Raw genomic sequence first — 16,800 nt, forward strand, 5'->3', positions numbered from 1 at the left:
CTACAGAAAATCTTATTTTTCTTTGGCATAATTGAAAATGCTGGCTGGGTACCTCTGGGTGCCCTTAGCTTTATGTGTTTCAAAGCCTTTAAGGAATGCTAAAAATCCTTTATCTTGATTAAGTGATTCTTGCTAAAGTAGAAAAAGCTAAAGTTGGGTTCAAGAGCTGCAGAATGGTTTTAGCTGTGGCAAAGAAATGAATACAAGAAACTCCAAAGGCTTGCTGCAACCCTGTTTATGAAAGTTTCTGTTGCTGTGTTAAACAAGCTCAGAGCATCACATGCTCCTTTTCCACCTTTGAATTACTCACTTGTATTTGGAAACTACAGTTTTGCCCTAAGGAAAGTATGTACAGAGAAGATGCTCAGTGCTCACAGTTCAGCTGTGCCTACTACTTCCAGTCTGCTTCTCTGTTAGTTATTCCACTCAAGAAACCATGAACATCAACTCTTGAAGGATATTTTGTGCTTTGGGATGTATGCACACACCATAGTATTCTACAGCAGTTTATTAAATTAATCAGTAGCTAAATGCACTAAAAGAACATAACTAAACTATGACTGTATGACTAAAGGCTGTATCTTCAAATGATGCAGTGCTCCAGAACTCATGTAAATATTTTGAATATATTGACATTTAGATAAGAGGAAAATTCCCAACCAGTTTAATGTGTAGTTTAATCTTTGACTAGGTCATGGATGCTGTTTGTTTGACATGAAAGTGTATGTGTTTACTTTTCTCCAAAACATCAATGATGAGCTCAGGATGGAACTCTGAGGGCAGAGCACATGAGCTGAGCTTTCCTCTGCCTGAGGCATTTGGGAATGAAGAATCTGCAAGGATCCACTCCTGGGAAACATGCATGGCTCTAGTCCCTGGAGCCTAAGGACTGCACCTCTTTGCATCCTACTCATTTCTGAAAGGAAGCACGTGTGCTGGGGAGTAGAAAGCACCCTAGATTTGGCTCTCACCCAGACAACTGAGGAGGGAAATGGTGATCCTGGCCCATTCTCTGAGGAAATGCTGCACAGCCACTTGGCACTCTACTACTTCTGCACATGGATACACCACCTGTGAACTATTCTTGCAAAATATCCACTGCTGGCTCTCAGGGCTGTACTGCTGCCTCTTTCAGGGTGTGCTTGTAGGGACTCCCTTGACCACTGTTCTTGCTCCGTAAGCCTGGGCAGACAGGAGGTGGGGAATGTCCCAGTGAGGCACTGGCACTAGAGCACACACTGAGTGCTGTGCACAGCTCCTTGCTGCAGAGTGGCCAAGGGCATGATTGAATGCAGACAGTAAAGCTTCACAGCCCTCCTGGGCAGTGTGATTGATTGTCACCTCCCCAAGGTTTTGTTTTTAAGACAAAGTGGTGGGGAAGTGGCTGATGCTCCTGGCCAGTGAAGGGTGGTGAAATTCTATGGTTTTATCTCATTGCTTTGGGAAGACAACACTCTTCAAACAGACAGGGAAAGATTTCAAGGTGATGAATTGAAAGCAGGGAAAAGCAAAAATCACCATCTTACAGTAGTTCCAGCAAAATGTAAGGTTTTGCTTTTTACTTTCCTCAAACAAATTAGCAAGTTACTAAGGCAAAACCATTTCAATCATTTATGTGACAGGGAGGTCAATGTTCCTGTGAACAACAAAAGGGTGCAGTGAACCTTCATTTCTCTTCCTTTGGACCCAGCTGCCTAAACAGTGCAAAAAGAGGTATGAAGACATAACAGATATGGCCTTGGCAGGGACATGGGAAAGCTGGGACATGTGGTCTGGGCCAAATCTTTCTTTAGAGGAAGGCATGTGAAAGCACAAACACATGTAGGAAGTTTAACTGAGAGCAGAACTGGGTCTCATGCTTCCAGCATTGTCTCAGCTGCTTTTTCTGTCAGACCTAGCAATTGTCTGGGACTTCCCAGCCTTTTTTACCTGTGTCATTCAGCAGAGCAAGGGACACATCTCAGACGGCCACCAGAAGTGGGATGGCCACAACTTGCTGCTTCTGACTGGGGGCTGCCACAACATTGACAGGGAGCACCCTGCTGATGTGGGCTGGGTTGTGGTGTTGGTGACAGCTGTAGGTTTTCTCAGCTGAAGCAAAAAGAAACCAGGTAAACTGTCACAGTATTGATGTCAAATCATTTATTATCATTACATATGTGGCTCCTAGTTTTGGCATAAAAGCTAACATATACACTCTAAGTGTAAGCTTTTCTGGGTGATAAAGGTGGAGATGCTTTAGGCAGCAACAAAGTGAAGCTGGATTTTAGGTTCTGCACGGAGACCATGTGGAACCAAGATACTTGATCAGATTTTCCAACACTTGATTTTGTATTTTGTCTTAGATTAAATGATGTGCATTCTGTGTGTGAGTGAGTGAATGGAACACTTAATAATCTCTGAGGCAGAAAACATGCAGAATTCTAAATTTCTGATTTACCATAATTGAGAGAAACACCAAAGCATCAAAGCACTACTGTGGCCCATGGAGGATCACACTGGGAGTGTTCCTCTCATTATGAAAAACCAACAGAACATGAAGTTCTAATGACTGAAACAATGTAGTTTGTCAGGATAATTTAGCACAGTCTGGTACACCTTAAGGCTGGCTAGAGGGAAGGGTGGATGCTGGAGAGGTGCTGTAGGAAAGGCTCTGCCCTGAGCTGTCAGCAATGAATTCTGACACAGAGCATAAGCTCCCCCAAAACAGGAGGCAGCAGAATCAGGGCTATCTGACAGGTTTCATAAGTAGGAGATGGACAGGTAGAACTTACATAACCGGAGGTGAAAAGTCAATAAGTAACAAGGAAATTTCTTTCTAATGAAATAAGGGTTGGTTCAGGTGCAAAGTATTCCCCAGTACAATGTGATAACTTTGTCCTTAAATGTGTGCACCAACAAAATGGCTTTGTCACTTCGGGAAAAAAATAGAAGTGAAGTGCATGAGTTTGTAGGTCAAGGGCTGGCTGCAAGGCCAACTCCACATTGCTCAATTACTTCTTCTAGAAAGTTCATCAGAAGTGTTGGGCTGAATCATTTGTTTGAGGTCAAGGTACTCTAGGAGAAACAGTCACTTTGATATATGTCTATTCTGTGTTATGTGTTTCTAGGGATATCAAGATAGGGATATCAAAAGGGATATCAAAAAAGAAGCCCCCACATTGCTATGTTCAATGGTTTTATAAAGCAAATAAAGGGCAGTGGGTTATTGTACATTAATGTTTTCCTGTAAAGAACTGTACTGTGCACAAAACTAGGATAGAGCTTGAGGTTTTGTAAAGCCATCCTGGCTTTATTTCCAAAGGTAATAGAGATTCTGGTTTTGTCAATTCTAGAAGGAAATGGACAGAATCTCCTATTTTTTACAGAGAGGACAACTTTATTTCTGCAGATTTGCACACACAGGAAATATTCCTTATTTTCCTTAGTACAAAGCCAGCCAAAGCATCATATGTGATTTTGTCTTGTATCTATGGTAGCAGCAAGTATGGACTTGAACATCTTTGTTCTATGATGTTTGACACACAACACTGCAATGTATTAAAGACAGATTTGAAACACCTAGTAACAAGGCAGTCTTAAATCACCTAAGCAAACAAATGCCTTAATTTCCCTGAAAGCTTAATTTTTCCATGGCTGACATGGACACACTGGTTACACACCAATAAATGTCTGAATAATGCACATAAAAGCCTTTGCTGTCAAAAAATCAGTATGAGTTATTTAAGAGCTCTGTGCAAATGCTACCTTGGATAAAGGCCCAGGAAACTTGAACGAGTCCTTACCTCTCTCCCCCCACCTCTTCAGTTTGACAGCATTTACTGAGTCAGATTTTTTTAAAAGATTGACTGGTAACTAAACATTGAGTGAAATAATTGCTTCACATTTATTGAAACAATTTATTCTGGTGGAATTAAAACAGAGTTTTATATTAAGTATTCTGCTCTGATGGGAGTCATGAGAGCAGAGAAATCTTTCTCATGAACTACTCTTATCTTTTAGATCACATGAATGAAAGTATGCATTTGAACTGTGTATCAGCAGTCCTATTTCCTGGAAATTGTGGTTTCCAAACAGATGGCCTCAGAGATAAACGTGCTTCATTTACTACTTGAACTGAACACTTTGGGATAAAGGTATTTCATTTGTGAAGGACATTTTAAATTTAGCAAGCCAGATCAATTATTCCCTGAATTGAGTAAGATACCTTGGATGAAACCCCTGGTGAGTTTTGAGTTTTATGCAAGCAGTTTGACTCATTTTACTGCTACTGTGCAAAAGGCTTATAACACTTTATCTCACTGAAGAAAAAGAAACACAGACTGAAATCAATCTTTTCAGACCCACTATATATCTGTGTTTTCCTGAGGATTAAAAATGGAAAATTTGTTCAGTGCAGGACTTCTGACAGGCATGGTTCCTGTGATCCTGCTTTTGCTGTAGTCACATTAGTCAGCTGAACATTACTAAGGAAGTTTCTCTGCATTCATTCAGGAGCTGGGAAGGGAAATATTCCTGCTGACTCATGCTTATTAGTATTTTCCTTGCTCCACCTCCAGTCATTTTGGCTCCTCCTCTCCTCTCTTTCTGCTGGTTGCCTACTATATTTAAACAGCTGTCTTAGAGCAGAGAGAGGATTCCAGGCTTGTAGTGTGGTTGGCTCTCCTGACTGTACAATCACTTTCACAAAGATCCCACCTCTCATCAGACCTGCTGCTAAAGGTAAGAAGGCTCCAAATAAGTACAGAGAGCTCTGTCTGGTGTACCCTAACATCAGTTTCTGAGTATCACAGGGGTGTTTTTAGAAAGCTGCTATTACATACCACAAAGTTGAATTTTTTCCACATAGTTTAATTGTGTTTGGGGGGTAACTGGCCTGACATGCAAGGGTGATGCTGTAAGGAGAGAACAGCTTCTGAAACTTGTAGGGAAGTATAAAATGTAAAACCTGTCAAGATCTCTGCCTTTTTAAAAAAGGTACTAACTAGTTAAATATTAACCTCGTGAAACAAGTGAGTTGATGAGGAAATGAAGAAAACTATTGCTGCATCTCTGTTGGAATTGTTCTTTAAAACTGAGTGTTGTGGTACCTTTTCTAATCTCCCCCAGTGTTTATACCCCAAGTGCACTGCTCTCTTGAGCTCTCCCCATGTGCTGTTCAGGCCACACTTGGTGATTCTTTCTTTAGCAAAACCTCATGGCTGTTACAGGGAGAGCTATCTGCATATGGCTGATGTAACCTGGCTTTTTATTTCTCCAAGGATCACAGAGTGTCCCTGTTTTGCTAAATGTGTCTTTGCTTTTTCATTTGCTCCCTTAAAACCTGTTTCAGGCTTGCAGCCTGGAACTAGTAAGAGCCACACTGACCGAGTTTGTGAGTTATGGTCCCTCTAGACATGAGGCTGTGTCAGGAAGGTATGCAGAGTTTGGCCCAGAGTGAGCTGGGAGCTTTTCAGCCAGAAACAATTATGTAACATCACACAGACACTGGAATGCTTTGGAAGCAGCAAGAAGCCAAGTTGTGAAACATGCTGCATTCTCCCAAATGGAGAAGGAAAGGGACATTAATTTAAAGTAGGAAGCTCAAAGCAGGAGCCAAACTCAGTGTTACTAAGCTGACTAAGTGTGAGTGCCCAGCAGCCTACACTACATAAAAGGAAGGTGAGAAGAGCACTCTTAAGTTTCTTGCTATTTCAGGCTTTTCCCTGGTGCTAGGCTAGTTCAGTTTAGATTGGCAATGAACTTCAGTGTCCTGTTGCTTTGCAGTGGCCTCTGCAAGAACAGGCTTTCCTCTACACTGTATTAGCTGCCCAGGTTTTGAGGTAATGGAGTCTAAGACTGAAAAAAAAAAAAAAAAAGGTAATTAAGTAATTAAAATAATCCACCTTAACATCTAATGGCAGGAAAGGTCAATGTTTGGCCTGAAATTAAATTCCTGAGATGCTCTGAGTTCTATCCCCAGAAGTCAAACCTTTAGCCAACAGGAAGGGAATAGCTATAGACAGGTTCAGCACCAGATTCACTTTCTACTTAAAAATAAGAATTAATAAAATATTAATTAATAACTATGAATTATAGAGATGGCAGCTATAGGATGTGAAAGAGACTAACCCTAATTACATCAGACTAACAACTGTGCTCCTCTAGCTATTAAAGTTTGGTTTAATTGCAGAAAATGCTCTTCTATCATGTGCCAAAAGGTGCAGCAAGGAGGGGGAGGGTGGCAGCAGGGAGTTATCAGCGAGCGGCGGCTGCCTCTGTGCTTTATCAGGGTGGAGAGGGGTGGCACGGTGCAATGGCCAGGAGCCAAGGCAACCTTCCTCCAAAGTAAACAGCACTGCCAGCCTCTGTTCTCCTGGCTTGTGCCTTTTTGGTCCCCTTCAGCCCCCCCAGAAAGGTGCTGGCAGGCAGCAGTGTGACGCTGTGCTCACGCCTTAGGAGCAGGCTGGCAGGCTCTTCTCTGTGTGCCCCTGCTGCTGCCCTGCAGCTGCTGCCATGTGCTCTGCTGGGCTGCTGCAGCAGGCCTGCCTCCCAGCAAAAATCTCCCATGCATGCTGCTGCAGGGAGCTCTGGAGCAGAAACCTGGGAGATTGCTTCCTGAGATCCTGCTTTCCTCTCCCAGGCTCCCAGTGGTCTCTGTGTTAGGAAGAATTAATAAGAACTTCTTGTGTAATACTGTGATGGAGAGGGGGTTATTTGTAATGATGGAGAAGAAACTTCTGCTGACCTGCAGCTAGGTACTGTAGTTTACTGGTTTGAGGGGAATACCTGACTGGTCACACCAGTGTCCTGCTCCTTTGGTCCTCTGGCAGTCCCAGCTGCTGAATTCTACTAATTGCAGCTCTGGAGCTTTGGGGAAAGGAATTATTTGGGGGTAAATTTACACACAGTCTGCTGAAGGTGGTGCAGGTTTTGGTTAATGTGGCAGAACCTACCCAAAAGGCTGGGGAGATCCTTGGGTGGTTGGGCTGTGCTCCCACAGCATCCAGGGCTGGTGGGAGGCCTTAAGGGGAGTTCATCTTTTGTAGTGGATACAACTACCTTTGAGTCCCAATTAAATTGAGAACATAAGTTTCATTGAGATCCAGCTCTCGTCAAAGCTAGATGCTTCAAATTACTTAAATTAGAAAGCACAATTTTAGAGTCTTTTAAATGGTTCATGTCCTGTCAGGCAAAATGCATAACAGTCTTAGACTAATGCTTAGTTTAGTGGTAGCAGGCAACCAGTGTCACTAAACTGGGATCCAAAAATTTGGCCAAGGCTGCTAGTTTTGAATTCAGCTTGTAAGCCCTGTGTGATGAGCCCAGTTACCTTGGAATGGAGCTGTGGAGCCCAGCCATGGCTGTGCATTGGTGTGTGTGAGACCTGTCCCATCCCTGCGAGCAAATGCGCTCACGGCACTCCTGCTGAAGCCTGGAATCTGTGACCTCCAGGCTCACTGCTGGTTTCCTGGCTGCCCAGTCAGTCAGTCAGTCAGTCAGCAGTGTGCTGTACTTTGCTGGGAGGTAAATGTCAGCTCTAAAGAGGGGCATTACACTGCAGGAAGACATTTGCTGCAATACCTGTGTCAAAGGCACTGATGTGCCAGGCCTTATGGAAGTGTCTGGTGTGCTTGCCAAAGATCTGTCTGCACTTGGAAAGGGTGGGAGAGTGTGCCCTACTGGACAAAGTCATGCCATTCCATGGATTTTGCTTAGCTTTCCAAAGTGACAATAAGGTTTTATAAAAAGAGAGTATTTTCTGTAGAATAAATTTAAAACTTATGCTGAATTTCAGAAATCTCACATTTATTGTGCTAAAAATAACTTCTCTAGGTTAGTGACAGTGGAAAACCAAAGTCATTGTTTGAGTGGTAGGATTCCTGCAGGAATGGCAGAAACATTCACTGCTCATTAGATGTTTACATAATGATTAGATTAGTTTTGTAGATTCCACTCTCCGAGATAATTATGATGCATCTTTTGTTCAAAGACTTGTTATTTACTTGTTCAGACCTAGAACTCTCCATTCTCTGGAAAACTGAAAAAAAAGGTTCCAGAACTAAACTAGGACTTCTCAAACAACCCCATAGTGATAGAATGGTACCTATTTGAAAATGCAGCCAGGAGATTTCCAGCCTTTGGGCAAAAATCTTATGTCAGGTTTGCTTCACTTATCAGTAAATGCACAGGTTACTGTAGAAGTGTTTGTGATAATGGTACAGTCTTCTACAGAGTATGGCCAGAAGTGAAGTTTTTATTAACATGCTGCAACCCTTCATTTGATGTACTCAGAGGGTTGCTAAAATTGCCAGCTGTCCTGGAGTAACTGAAATTCATGTCTGAAAAAGAAAGATAACTGTTCTCTCCCCCTTTTGTGGGGCATAATCAGAGAATCATCCTTTGATTTTGGGGTCAGGAGGAGAAGACAAGGAGATCTGTCCTGAGTGTGGAAGTGTAATGTGACAGTCTGCAGTGCAAGGGTAATAATACTTTAGATTGGTCTGAGTTGTTGGGCTGGAGAAAATCTTGTGGAGTTTTTCTTGTTTGTTTGCTTGTGGTTTTTTGTCAAAAAATGAAAATAATTCAAAACATGTTTGTTCCAGCAGGTAGATTCCAGAGCATAAATGCTTCCAGATGGGAAGACGTGTCCATTAGTGACCAGACCCTCAAACAGGAGTGGGCTCAAGACACTGCCTGTTGTGATCATAGGTAAGCCTTCTCCTGCCAGCACTGCTGAGCTCTCCTGGGCTCTTGTTGCTTTGGACTTGCTATCTTTAATTCTGTTCCACTTCCACATGCTCTCACTCAAACCAGAAATGCCTGGCTACTGTTTCTGCATCCTTTCCAGACAGCCAGAGTTCCTATAACACTAAGGGACCTCTCAGAGTTGTGAGAAGTGAGGAACATGATATTTTACAAATTAAAACACATACCTGTTTTTAATGGTGAAATTGGTAACCTTTTGAGCATCAGTTCATCTGAGCCTGCTTTTTCTCTGTTGGATATTTAGAAAGATTTGAAACCTTTTCAGTACAGAAAGGTAATCACCTTGCTGGGGTTATCTGTAGTGCTTGAACTGAAGGTAGGTTTGCATGAGTTTTTCCACCATTATGTCTGTTTAGAAAGAACTCCAGATGCAGTTAAACTTTCCTGAAATTTTTCAGAGACTTCTTTTAAAACATGAGTGAGCTACACTGATTTTTGTACAGATTTAATAGACTGATAAAATGCAATTTTCTACCAGTTAAAAAACCCCCAGGTTATATAGTAACTGTCTTGCCTCCCTTGCGAGAGGGAGCTTGCAGTGTGAGGTGATTCTTGAGCAAAGTGATGATGTCAGAGCCTTCCCCTCTGACCAGCCATGAGCTGTGGAGGTGCTGGACCTTGCCCTCTGAGCATGTGTTCCATGCCTTGCAGAGCTGGCTTCCCTCCTTATCTGGCATTGAATTCAAAGCACCCGAGGGAGCTGCTCCAAAGTAAGAGCACTGCATAAATCCCCCCTAATCCTTGCTAACAGCAACTGTGACAGGGATGCTACTTCCAGCAAGTTCTTGCCTGAGAATGACTTTGTGCTGCTCAGTTGTACAAGTCTCTAGATGGCAAGGAGGATATTTTGGTACCTCCCTAGTGCACCTAGACAGGGAGCCAGGGTGGAGATGCCCCTAAAGCCCCAGAAGCAGCAGTGTGAAGGGGTGCACTCTGAGGAGGACTGAAGCAGCCCAGCTGTTTCACTGCAGCTGGACAACACTGCATGAAGGCTCCAGCTACTTGCCCAGGCCCTGCTCCAGGAAGGCAGTGTGCTGCCTCAGCTCTGCTGGCAGCCTCATGGAAGCAGTTGCATTCTAAAATATCTTGAGCCCCAGATGTTCTTGTGACCATCCATATCAAACTTAGACACGGTTCAGAATAAATCCTCTGTGTGTTGCTGCTGTGTGTTGAGCTTCAGGTGGTCAAGTTTGGCTTAGGTACCTCCCTGTATTTCCTAAAGCAAAGAAGTGACCTGAAATTTGTTATATTTTACTATAGCTGCAGTTCAGTTTGTTTTTAGTGTCTGTTGCTGTTGGTTTTGGCTAACTTTCCTGCAAGTGGAATATTCCAAACAGTGACCTGCATTTCCTGGTTTGTGTCAGCACAGCAGCCTTTGTCCCCAGCTGTGACATGGACTGCCCTTCACATAGCTCACTGCTGGCTTTACAGCCATGACCTCACTTTTTCAGGATCCTCAAGGATCAGCCTTTGCTCCAGTCACCCTTGAGCACTGGCACTGTGTCAACAGGCTGCTGTCACTTGGGCCCTCCTCCCCTCCTCGTCACTGCACTGTCACGGCTTTTGGTCACACAGCAGCAGAGCCTGGGCAGCCAGAGAGGCTGGCAGCAATACAGACACTGTAAAATATTAAACATGCTGGAGAACAGCCATGTGCAAACTTTCCACAGGCTGCTCTCACTGGGCTTTGGAGTCACATTTATCTAGTTTTTCCACTGGCTGTTGGGTGGTCAGCAAAGGAGTTCAGCCATCCAGCAACCTGTTCAGTGCTGTGTTCTGAGGGCTTGTCTTGGCATGGCAGAGAGACTTTCCTTAACACACTGCAGTACCACAGTAGGGCTGGTTCCCATTTGAAAGTGTCCTCAAGACCCATTAGTCAAAGCTGTATTCCCAAATATCCCTTAAAAGAAGGAATTTCCTGCTGAGAAGAACTGGTTCCCCTTCACTTCAACAGCCACAATCTTTTCTGGATCTTGTATCCTGTGCACAGGGAACTACTCTGCACTGGTGTGAAATGTGCTTCCAGGAGAGCTGAGGCCCCTGGTCAGCCCATGATCAGTATCTAGACCACTAATTTTAGAGAAATAACTCCATTCATCACCATGCTAGAGACTTCAAGCTTCAGGGGAGGGCAGCCTCTGACTTATTTAACCCTGTGTCTTTTCAGCAAGTTCTAAGGACCTTGCAATGCAAATAGGAGCAAGTGAGGTAAAGGGTAAATGTCTTCCCCAACTCCATCCAAAAAGGGCATGCTGGAACAGGAAATCCCCTGAATCCACAGCAGTGTCATATCTTTTGAATTGGTCTGCATCTTCTCAAAGAACTGCTCTATCTCCAGAAGTATAAACTCTTCTCTATTGTTTTTTCAGGGAATGGACCATCAGGAATCTGTCTCTCATATTTGCTGTCAGGTTACACCCCTTACTTCAAAAGACACTCTCTTCATCCTCATCCTATTCTTCAGAGAAAACTGGAAGAGGCACCAGAAGTCTCTGTTTTGGACCAGGTTTGTGTAAAGATAAACTATGACATCCCAGCAAAGCATCCCCGGGGTGTATCATAAGTGATTACCTTGTTTGGATTTTCAAAGTACACAGACAGAATGAGCCTTAAGCACATTTTGCTTTGTAATCCAGATCTCCCTTGTCTGAAATGCCAGCATTGCTGCTCAGATCCTCGAGGCAGCCCTTGGGCAAGAGCAGGTCTGTGTGCCAGTAAATGAGCTGCCCAAGCACACCAAGCCCACTGATCAGAGATGCTGGAGTGACAAGCAGGCTGCTGCCTGGCACTGCCTGCCCTTTGAGACTCTGGTCCTTCTCTCTCTAGGATCTGGAATATCTGTCTGAAGGCTTGGAGGGACGATCCCACAGCCCTGTGGCTCTTCTGTTTGACACTCTGCAGCGGCCGGACACAGACTTTGGTGGGACAGCAGAATCTGTGCTCACCTGGTGGCATGAGCCTGACAGAGCCATCCCCCACCTGGTCCTTGGCAGAAACGCTCCTGGAGGTGCCTGGCATGTAAGTGAAGTGGAGCCAGCTGGGGTCTGTGTGTTGTGTAATGGCCAAATGTGCTGTCTGGAGAGAGAAAAGCTCCTCTAAAATCCCAGTCAGCTGTGTTACATCATATATAGACATGTATATGTTTTTGACAAGTGAAAGTTTAAAAGGAAAACAAGCCTTTATATTCCCCATCTCTTGTTCTTTTCGGAGAACATGGATGGTTTCATCCATGACAGCAGGTCAGAGGAAATTACTGATTGCATCATTTGTGCCATATTGAAACATGGAAAAGTTGCCTTTCAGTTTTTACATTAAAAAATTAAAGTCTTTTTTCTTTGCTTCTTGTTCCAGTCTATAGAGGGCTCTATGGTTACCCTGAGCAAAGGGGAATGGATGGGACTCCCAGATCTCCCTTTCAAAGAGTGGTTAAAGCAAAAGAAAAGGTGAGATACCCACGTGTGATCATTTGCAAACATCTGGAGATTTTTAGAGAACCTGGAATGGACTTCTTAAATGTAGCTACCCATCTGTTATAGATGATTTTAGTGAGAGAAAAGACACTCTCCTGCACCCCAAAACCAGTCCATTCTAATTGAGAGATTCAGATCAAGTTGCAGTGCTGCTTGGAATGTGTCCTTCTGCACACCCACTGGGGAGATGAATCTGTGACCATGAGTTATGAGTAAAGCTTGAAATCATGGTCACCTGGCTTCTGCTGCTGCTGTCCCTTATGACAAGCACAACCAGTTCAGCTACTGTGCATTCTGAGGTGCTGCTTCTCTTTACATGAGTCACAATTAATCTTAAGTCCAAGTGTTAAAAATTGAATGGGAGCAAGATATTAGAGGAAGGCTTAAATAACCAACCGTGTTCTTGGGGCTGGGATTAATGCTACAGAAAGCTGCCTCTGTTCACCAGCTTCTGGACCTGACTGTTAGCTCTATATGTCAGGAATAACTTTGCTAAGTCAGGGAAACTAGATCAGTCTTCTCTGGTAGTGCCAGGATAGATGGCTCTAGGATACATTCAGTGCAAGAGGGAACAAATTCCAGTCTCTTACTTAACTGCTGCTTGACCTTTGTTTGTCCTTTTTTACAGAGGCCTCAAAAACAATAGAGCCACAGCAGAGGACATTGCTCAATATTACCAGCACTATGTGGTGAAGAAAGGACTGCAGAAGAATTTCAGATGTGGCACTGTTGTGACCTCTGTGAGGAAAGTGAGTGCAGAGAGCATCTCCAACCACACCCAGAAAGATCTGCAGGAGGATTGTGACCCAGTCTGGAGCTCTAATGAAAAAAGTGCAGAGGTTTTCCAGGTGGATGGATTTTTCAAAACTGTGGGAGGTGATAAAGAGCCCTTCTCCATCTATGCAGAGAATGTGGTCTTGGCCACAGGAACATATGACAATCCTACCTGGCTCGGGGTCAAGGGAGAAAACCTTTCCTATGTCCACCACCAGCTGTCTGCTTTAGAAGAAGCAGTGAAGAACAACAGTGTTGGCATCATGACAGATCCAGTCTTGATTGTAGGTGCTGGTCTGACAGCTGCTGATGCCATTCTCTTTGCTCAGCATTGCAATATTCCAGTAATCCACGTTTTTCGGAGGCGAGTCACTGATCCTGGCCTTATTTTTAACCAGCTCCCCAAAACAATGTACCCTGAATACCACAAAGTCCACCAGATGATGAAAGAACAGACAGCTGCCTGTGCTGGGCCCTATGAGCACTACATCAGCCTCCCTGAACATCACGTGCTCTCCTTTGGCAAGGACAAGAAATGCATCTTTCAAGACAAGAACGGCTGTCAGAAAGCTTATAAAATTTCCATGGCTCTTGTTCTAACTGGCTCCAACCCCAACCTTTCCTTTCTGCCAAATAATGGCACTGACTTGGCCCTGGACAGTGAGCAGCCAGTCAATCCAAAGAGGAATCCCATAGATGTTGATCCCTTCACCTATGAATGCACTCAGGAGAAAGGGCTCTATGCCCTGGGACCTCTGGCAGGAGATAACTTTGTGCGCTTTGTTCAGGGAGGGGCTCTGGCTGTTGCCAGCTCTCTGCTAAAGAAAGCCAACCAAAATCCCCCCTAACAAAAAACCCCAACCCTGTACCAGCTGTACTAGGGTGGGTTAGTGCTCTTTCCATCAAATCATCTGATTTGTATGTCCTCAGTTCTAAAGGCCATTCCTGGTATTCTTCAAGGTTGTATGGAGAGTTAGTAAGTTCTTGCCAAGTTATTTGAGAAGATTAAGTGACCAAATACAGGGTGGGTTCCACACACAGCAGTATTTTCAGTTCCTGGGAATTCAGCTCCTTTTCTGCATAGCTGTGCGTGGTTACTGGGACTGAAGCTTGTGCCTGGAAAAGCAAGGACAAGACAGGAATTGCTCTTCTATCTAAAACCCTCCAGGAGACTGAAAATTGGATTGAGGAATCAATGCTAATTATTTTCAGATAGCAGGCCCACAACACTGTGTCTGTTGGTGTCTTACAGTGTTTTATCATGAAACAAAGTAAACTGACCTGGTCTTATTTTCCCCTGTGGTTTGGCTGTATGTCCTTGTTAGGCCAGGAATCACTGCCAGGTGCTGCAGGTCCCTCTTTGGCACGTGGAGAGTACTCTGCCAGTAAAAACTGGCATACAAACCCTCAAAACTGTATTATCTCACTGACACCAGCAACAAGTAATATATGATTCTTTTAAAAAAATCAAGAGATTCCTGTGATGGGTTCTTCTCCTTCCTGAGAAGAAATGGTACTGGTTTGCAAATACTTGGTTTGCCATCTTGCAGCTTCCTGCTTTCTAAATCCTAAACCTGTGATAGCCAAACTCTTGGCAGCTGCTGTAGAGACAGGCAGAACTAAAGGGGAGCTACAGGTCCATCTTGGGACTGCCCATGTACTGTATGGGGCTTCTGCTGCATAGAGCATTCTGGAAAGGTGCAATATGTTATATACTGGGTGAAATACTAATGTATTATGTTTTTTAAAAAAAATAATATTATTTGTATAAGAGGGGAAACGGCACAGTCACTTTTTGGTAGCTTTATACTATATGTATATAACTTTTTATACTGTTTTTCTAAAAGATTTTTATTGGCAGAATATTTTGTTACCGTCTTTCAGTCTGTTCTGAATCAGCTGGGGTAGATGGCAATGATGCCTTATGTTGTAATCAGCATTCTCAACAGACCTACAGGGGCTTTCATACCTCTCACAGGAAAGATTTCAGTCACAGCTAATTTAATTTGGTGTAAAAACAGACTCTACTCTCTGGGCTGCACTGAAACTCACTGACATCAAAAGGTCCTGAAAAACTGAGTGGGACAAGACATCTGCAAATGAATTGGCCTGGGGTTGGGATGTGAGAGGGGCTTGTCTGTGAAGTTACTGTATCAGTTACTGTATCACTTGAATCATTTTTCTGACTGACTACTCTTGTATGAAACTTTCCAATAAAGTGATTTCAGACTTACCTTGTGTTTGCTTTAACTCTGAATCTCTGACCCAGAGAAGACCTAATGAACTTTTCACCACCATCTTCCTGGTGAGTACCAGGGCATGGTTTGTGCCTGCTAAATCCTTCATCCCTCCATTCCTAGGAGGACCCTACTGTGAATTTTCTCTCTATTTATCTTTGTCTCTCCAGTAGGATGGAGAACCCTTGTGAAGTGCTGTGCCTGTCTCTTGTGAGGCTAAGAGAGTGCCAAACCAGGTTATTTGCCAAGTTTGCTCTTGCCTGGGGGATCTTAGATCTCTTTCCTGGTCACCTGCTCTCGCCTCCTGTCTGCAAAATAACCCCAGATCACAGCCCAGACCAGTAAGTCAGTTAAGACAGTTCAGATCAAAAGGGACATTTGAAGGTGTCTGGTCCAACCCCACTAAAGGTAGAAGTTGCTCAGTTAGACCTGGTTGCTCAGTGCCTTGTTGGGAAAAGCTTTGACTATTTCCAGGACAGAGATTGCACTGTCAACATCTGATTGCCCTGTTCAACATTTTGTCACCTTTGTTGTCCAGAATTGTAAGGTATTTTCTTAACTGGTTGAATTGTCCCTATTGCAGGTTATCTACTGCCTCTAGGTTTGGTGGTTTGGGCTTTTTTCCACTGCACAGCTCTGAGAGGAGTCTGGTTCAATGTGTTAAAATATCAATACTCACTTTTCTCTGCAGGCTGAGACTGAAGTGCCCTCAATATTTTGTTAACACACAGGAGTGGAGGGAATGAGTTTCCTGGTCTGTGTCCTTGCTCACTGGCCAGAGGGGTGGCAATGCCCCCAGGGCTCTCTTTGGCAGCACTACTCTACATGAACTGGTACTTTCCCCTGACTCTCTTATCCTGGCAATGTGGGCATGCCAAAGAAGGGACAATGTTGTTCTGTGATCTTCTGCAGCTAACCTTTGCTAAAAAAAGTTCTGTGATCAATGCTCACCTCTGAAAATGCTGGTTTTGGCTACATCTTCCTGTCTCAAAAGCAAATGAGGAGGAGAACAAAAGGTAAAGAGCATTTGAAAAAACCAAGGGGCACTGGCAAGTGCTGGGAATGAGGTCACAAGATTGGTGTCAAGTGAAGTGCTGCCCTTCCCATCAGGGAGATCAAAGTCACAGTGTTCATGCTGATCATTCCTGCATCCCATTTTGCATTATGCTGAACTAATGTGCCTGCACGGGAGAGCTCCTAACCAGGTCAGCAGCCTGAGCCTCGGCTGGGGGAGCTGAGTGTCTGTTTGAAATCACCTCCCTTCCTGCCCAAGAGGGACAAGCTAATTGCCTACCCCGTGCAGCACCGGAAAGGGAAGTGTTTTTCCACAAGTGATGCTTAGAAAATATCCTACATTGTGCCCCCAAGGGATGTCAAAGTAGAGAATCTCAATAGCAGAATTGGTGGTTTAGTCATCAGCTGCAGGTCCTCAGGGCAAGGCTGTGTGCTTCCAATCCAAGCTGTCATTCAGCTCTCTGTATCCAGGGAGGCAGCTATGAATTATTGTTCCAAAACAATCAGCTGTGAGAGTCAACAGATCCCAGCTTTGTTATGAGCACAATTCACCCAGG

The 16,800-nt window shown here is 44.0% G+C and overlaps 1 protein-coding gene and 1 long non-coding RNA gene across 3 annotated transcripts in view; one reads left to right on the forward strand and one right to left on the reverse strand.

Moving 5' to 3' along the window:
* Window positions 1-3,900, reverse strand: part of LOC127060044 (uncharacterized) — a 6,832-nt gene extending 2,932 nt beyond the window's left edge. The window contains exons 1-2 of the long non-coding RNA XR_007778578.1: window positions 3,786-3,900; window positions 1,930-2,091 (exon numbers count right to left, since the gene is read on the reverse strand). This is a non-coding gene — a long non-coding RNA (uncharacterized LOC127060044). The remainder of the gene's footprint in view (window positions 1-1,929; window positions 2,092-3,785) is intronic.
* Window positions 3,901-4,567: 667 nt separating this feature from the next.
* On the forward strand, window positions 4,568-15,225 carry OSGIN1 (oxidative stress induced growth inhibitor 1). 2 transcript variants are annotated; one of them, XM_009090648.4, is made up of 6 exons: window positions 4,568-4,722; window positions 8,586-8,691; window positions 11,118-11,254; window positions 11,575-11,766; window positions 12,100-12,191; window positions 12,847-15,225. In XM_009090648.4, the coding sequence occupies exons 2-6, from the start codon at window positions 8,607-8,609 to the stop codon at window positions 13,838-13,840; spliced, it is 1,500 nt and encodes a 499-aa protein (XP_009088896.1). In that variant the 5' UTR covers window positions 4,568-4,722; window positions 8,586-8,606; the 3' UTR covers window positions 13,841-15,225. The 2 variants fall into 2 exon arrangements, with proteins under 2 accessions (XP_009088896.1, XP_018770164.1); XM_018914619.3 differs by having other exon boundaries at window positions 4,583-4,722; window positions 8,589-8,691.
* Window positions 15,226-16,800: the final 1,575 nt, after the last annotated feature.

The sequence above is a fragment of the Serinus canaria genome, chromosome 11, assembly GCF_022539315.1.
Source record: "Serinus canaria isolate serCan28SL12 chromosome 11, serCan2020, whole genome shotgun sequence".
NCBI classification, from domain to species: Eukaryota; Metazoa; Chordata; class Aves; order Passeriformes; family Fringillidae; genus Serinus; species Serinus canaria.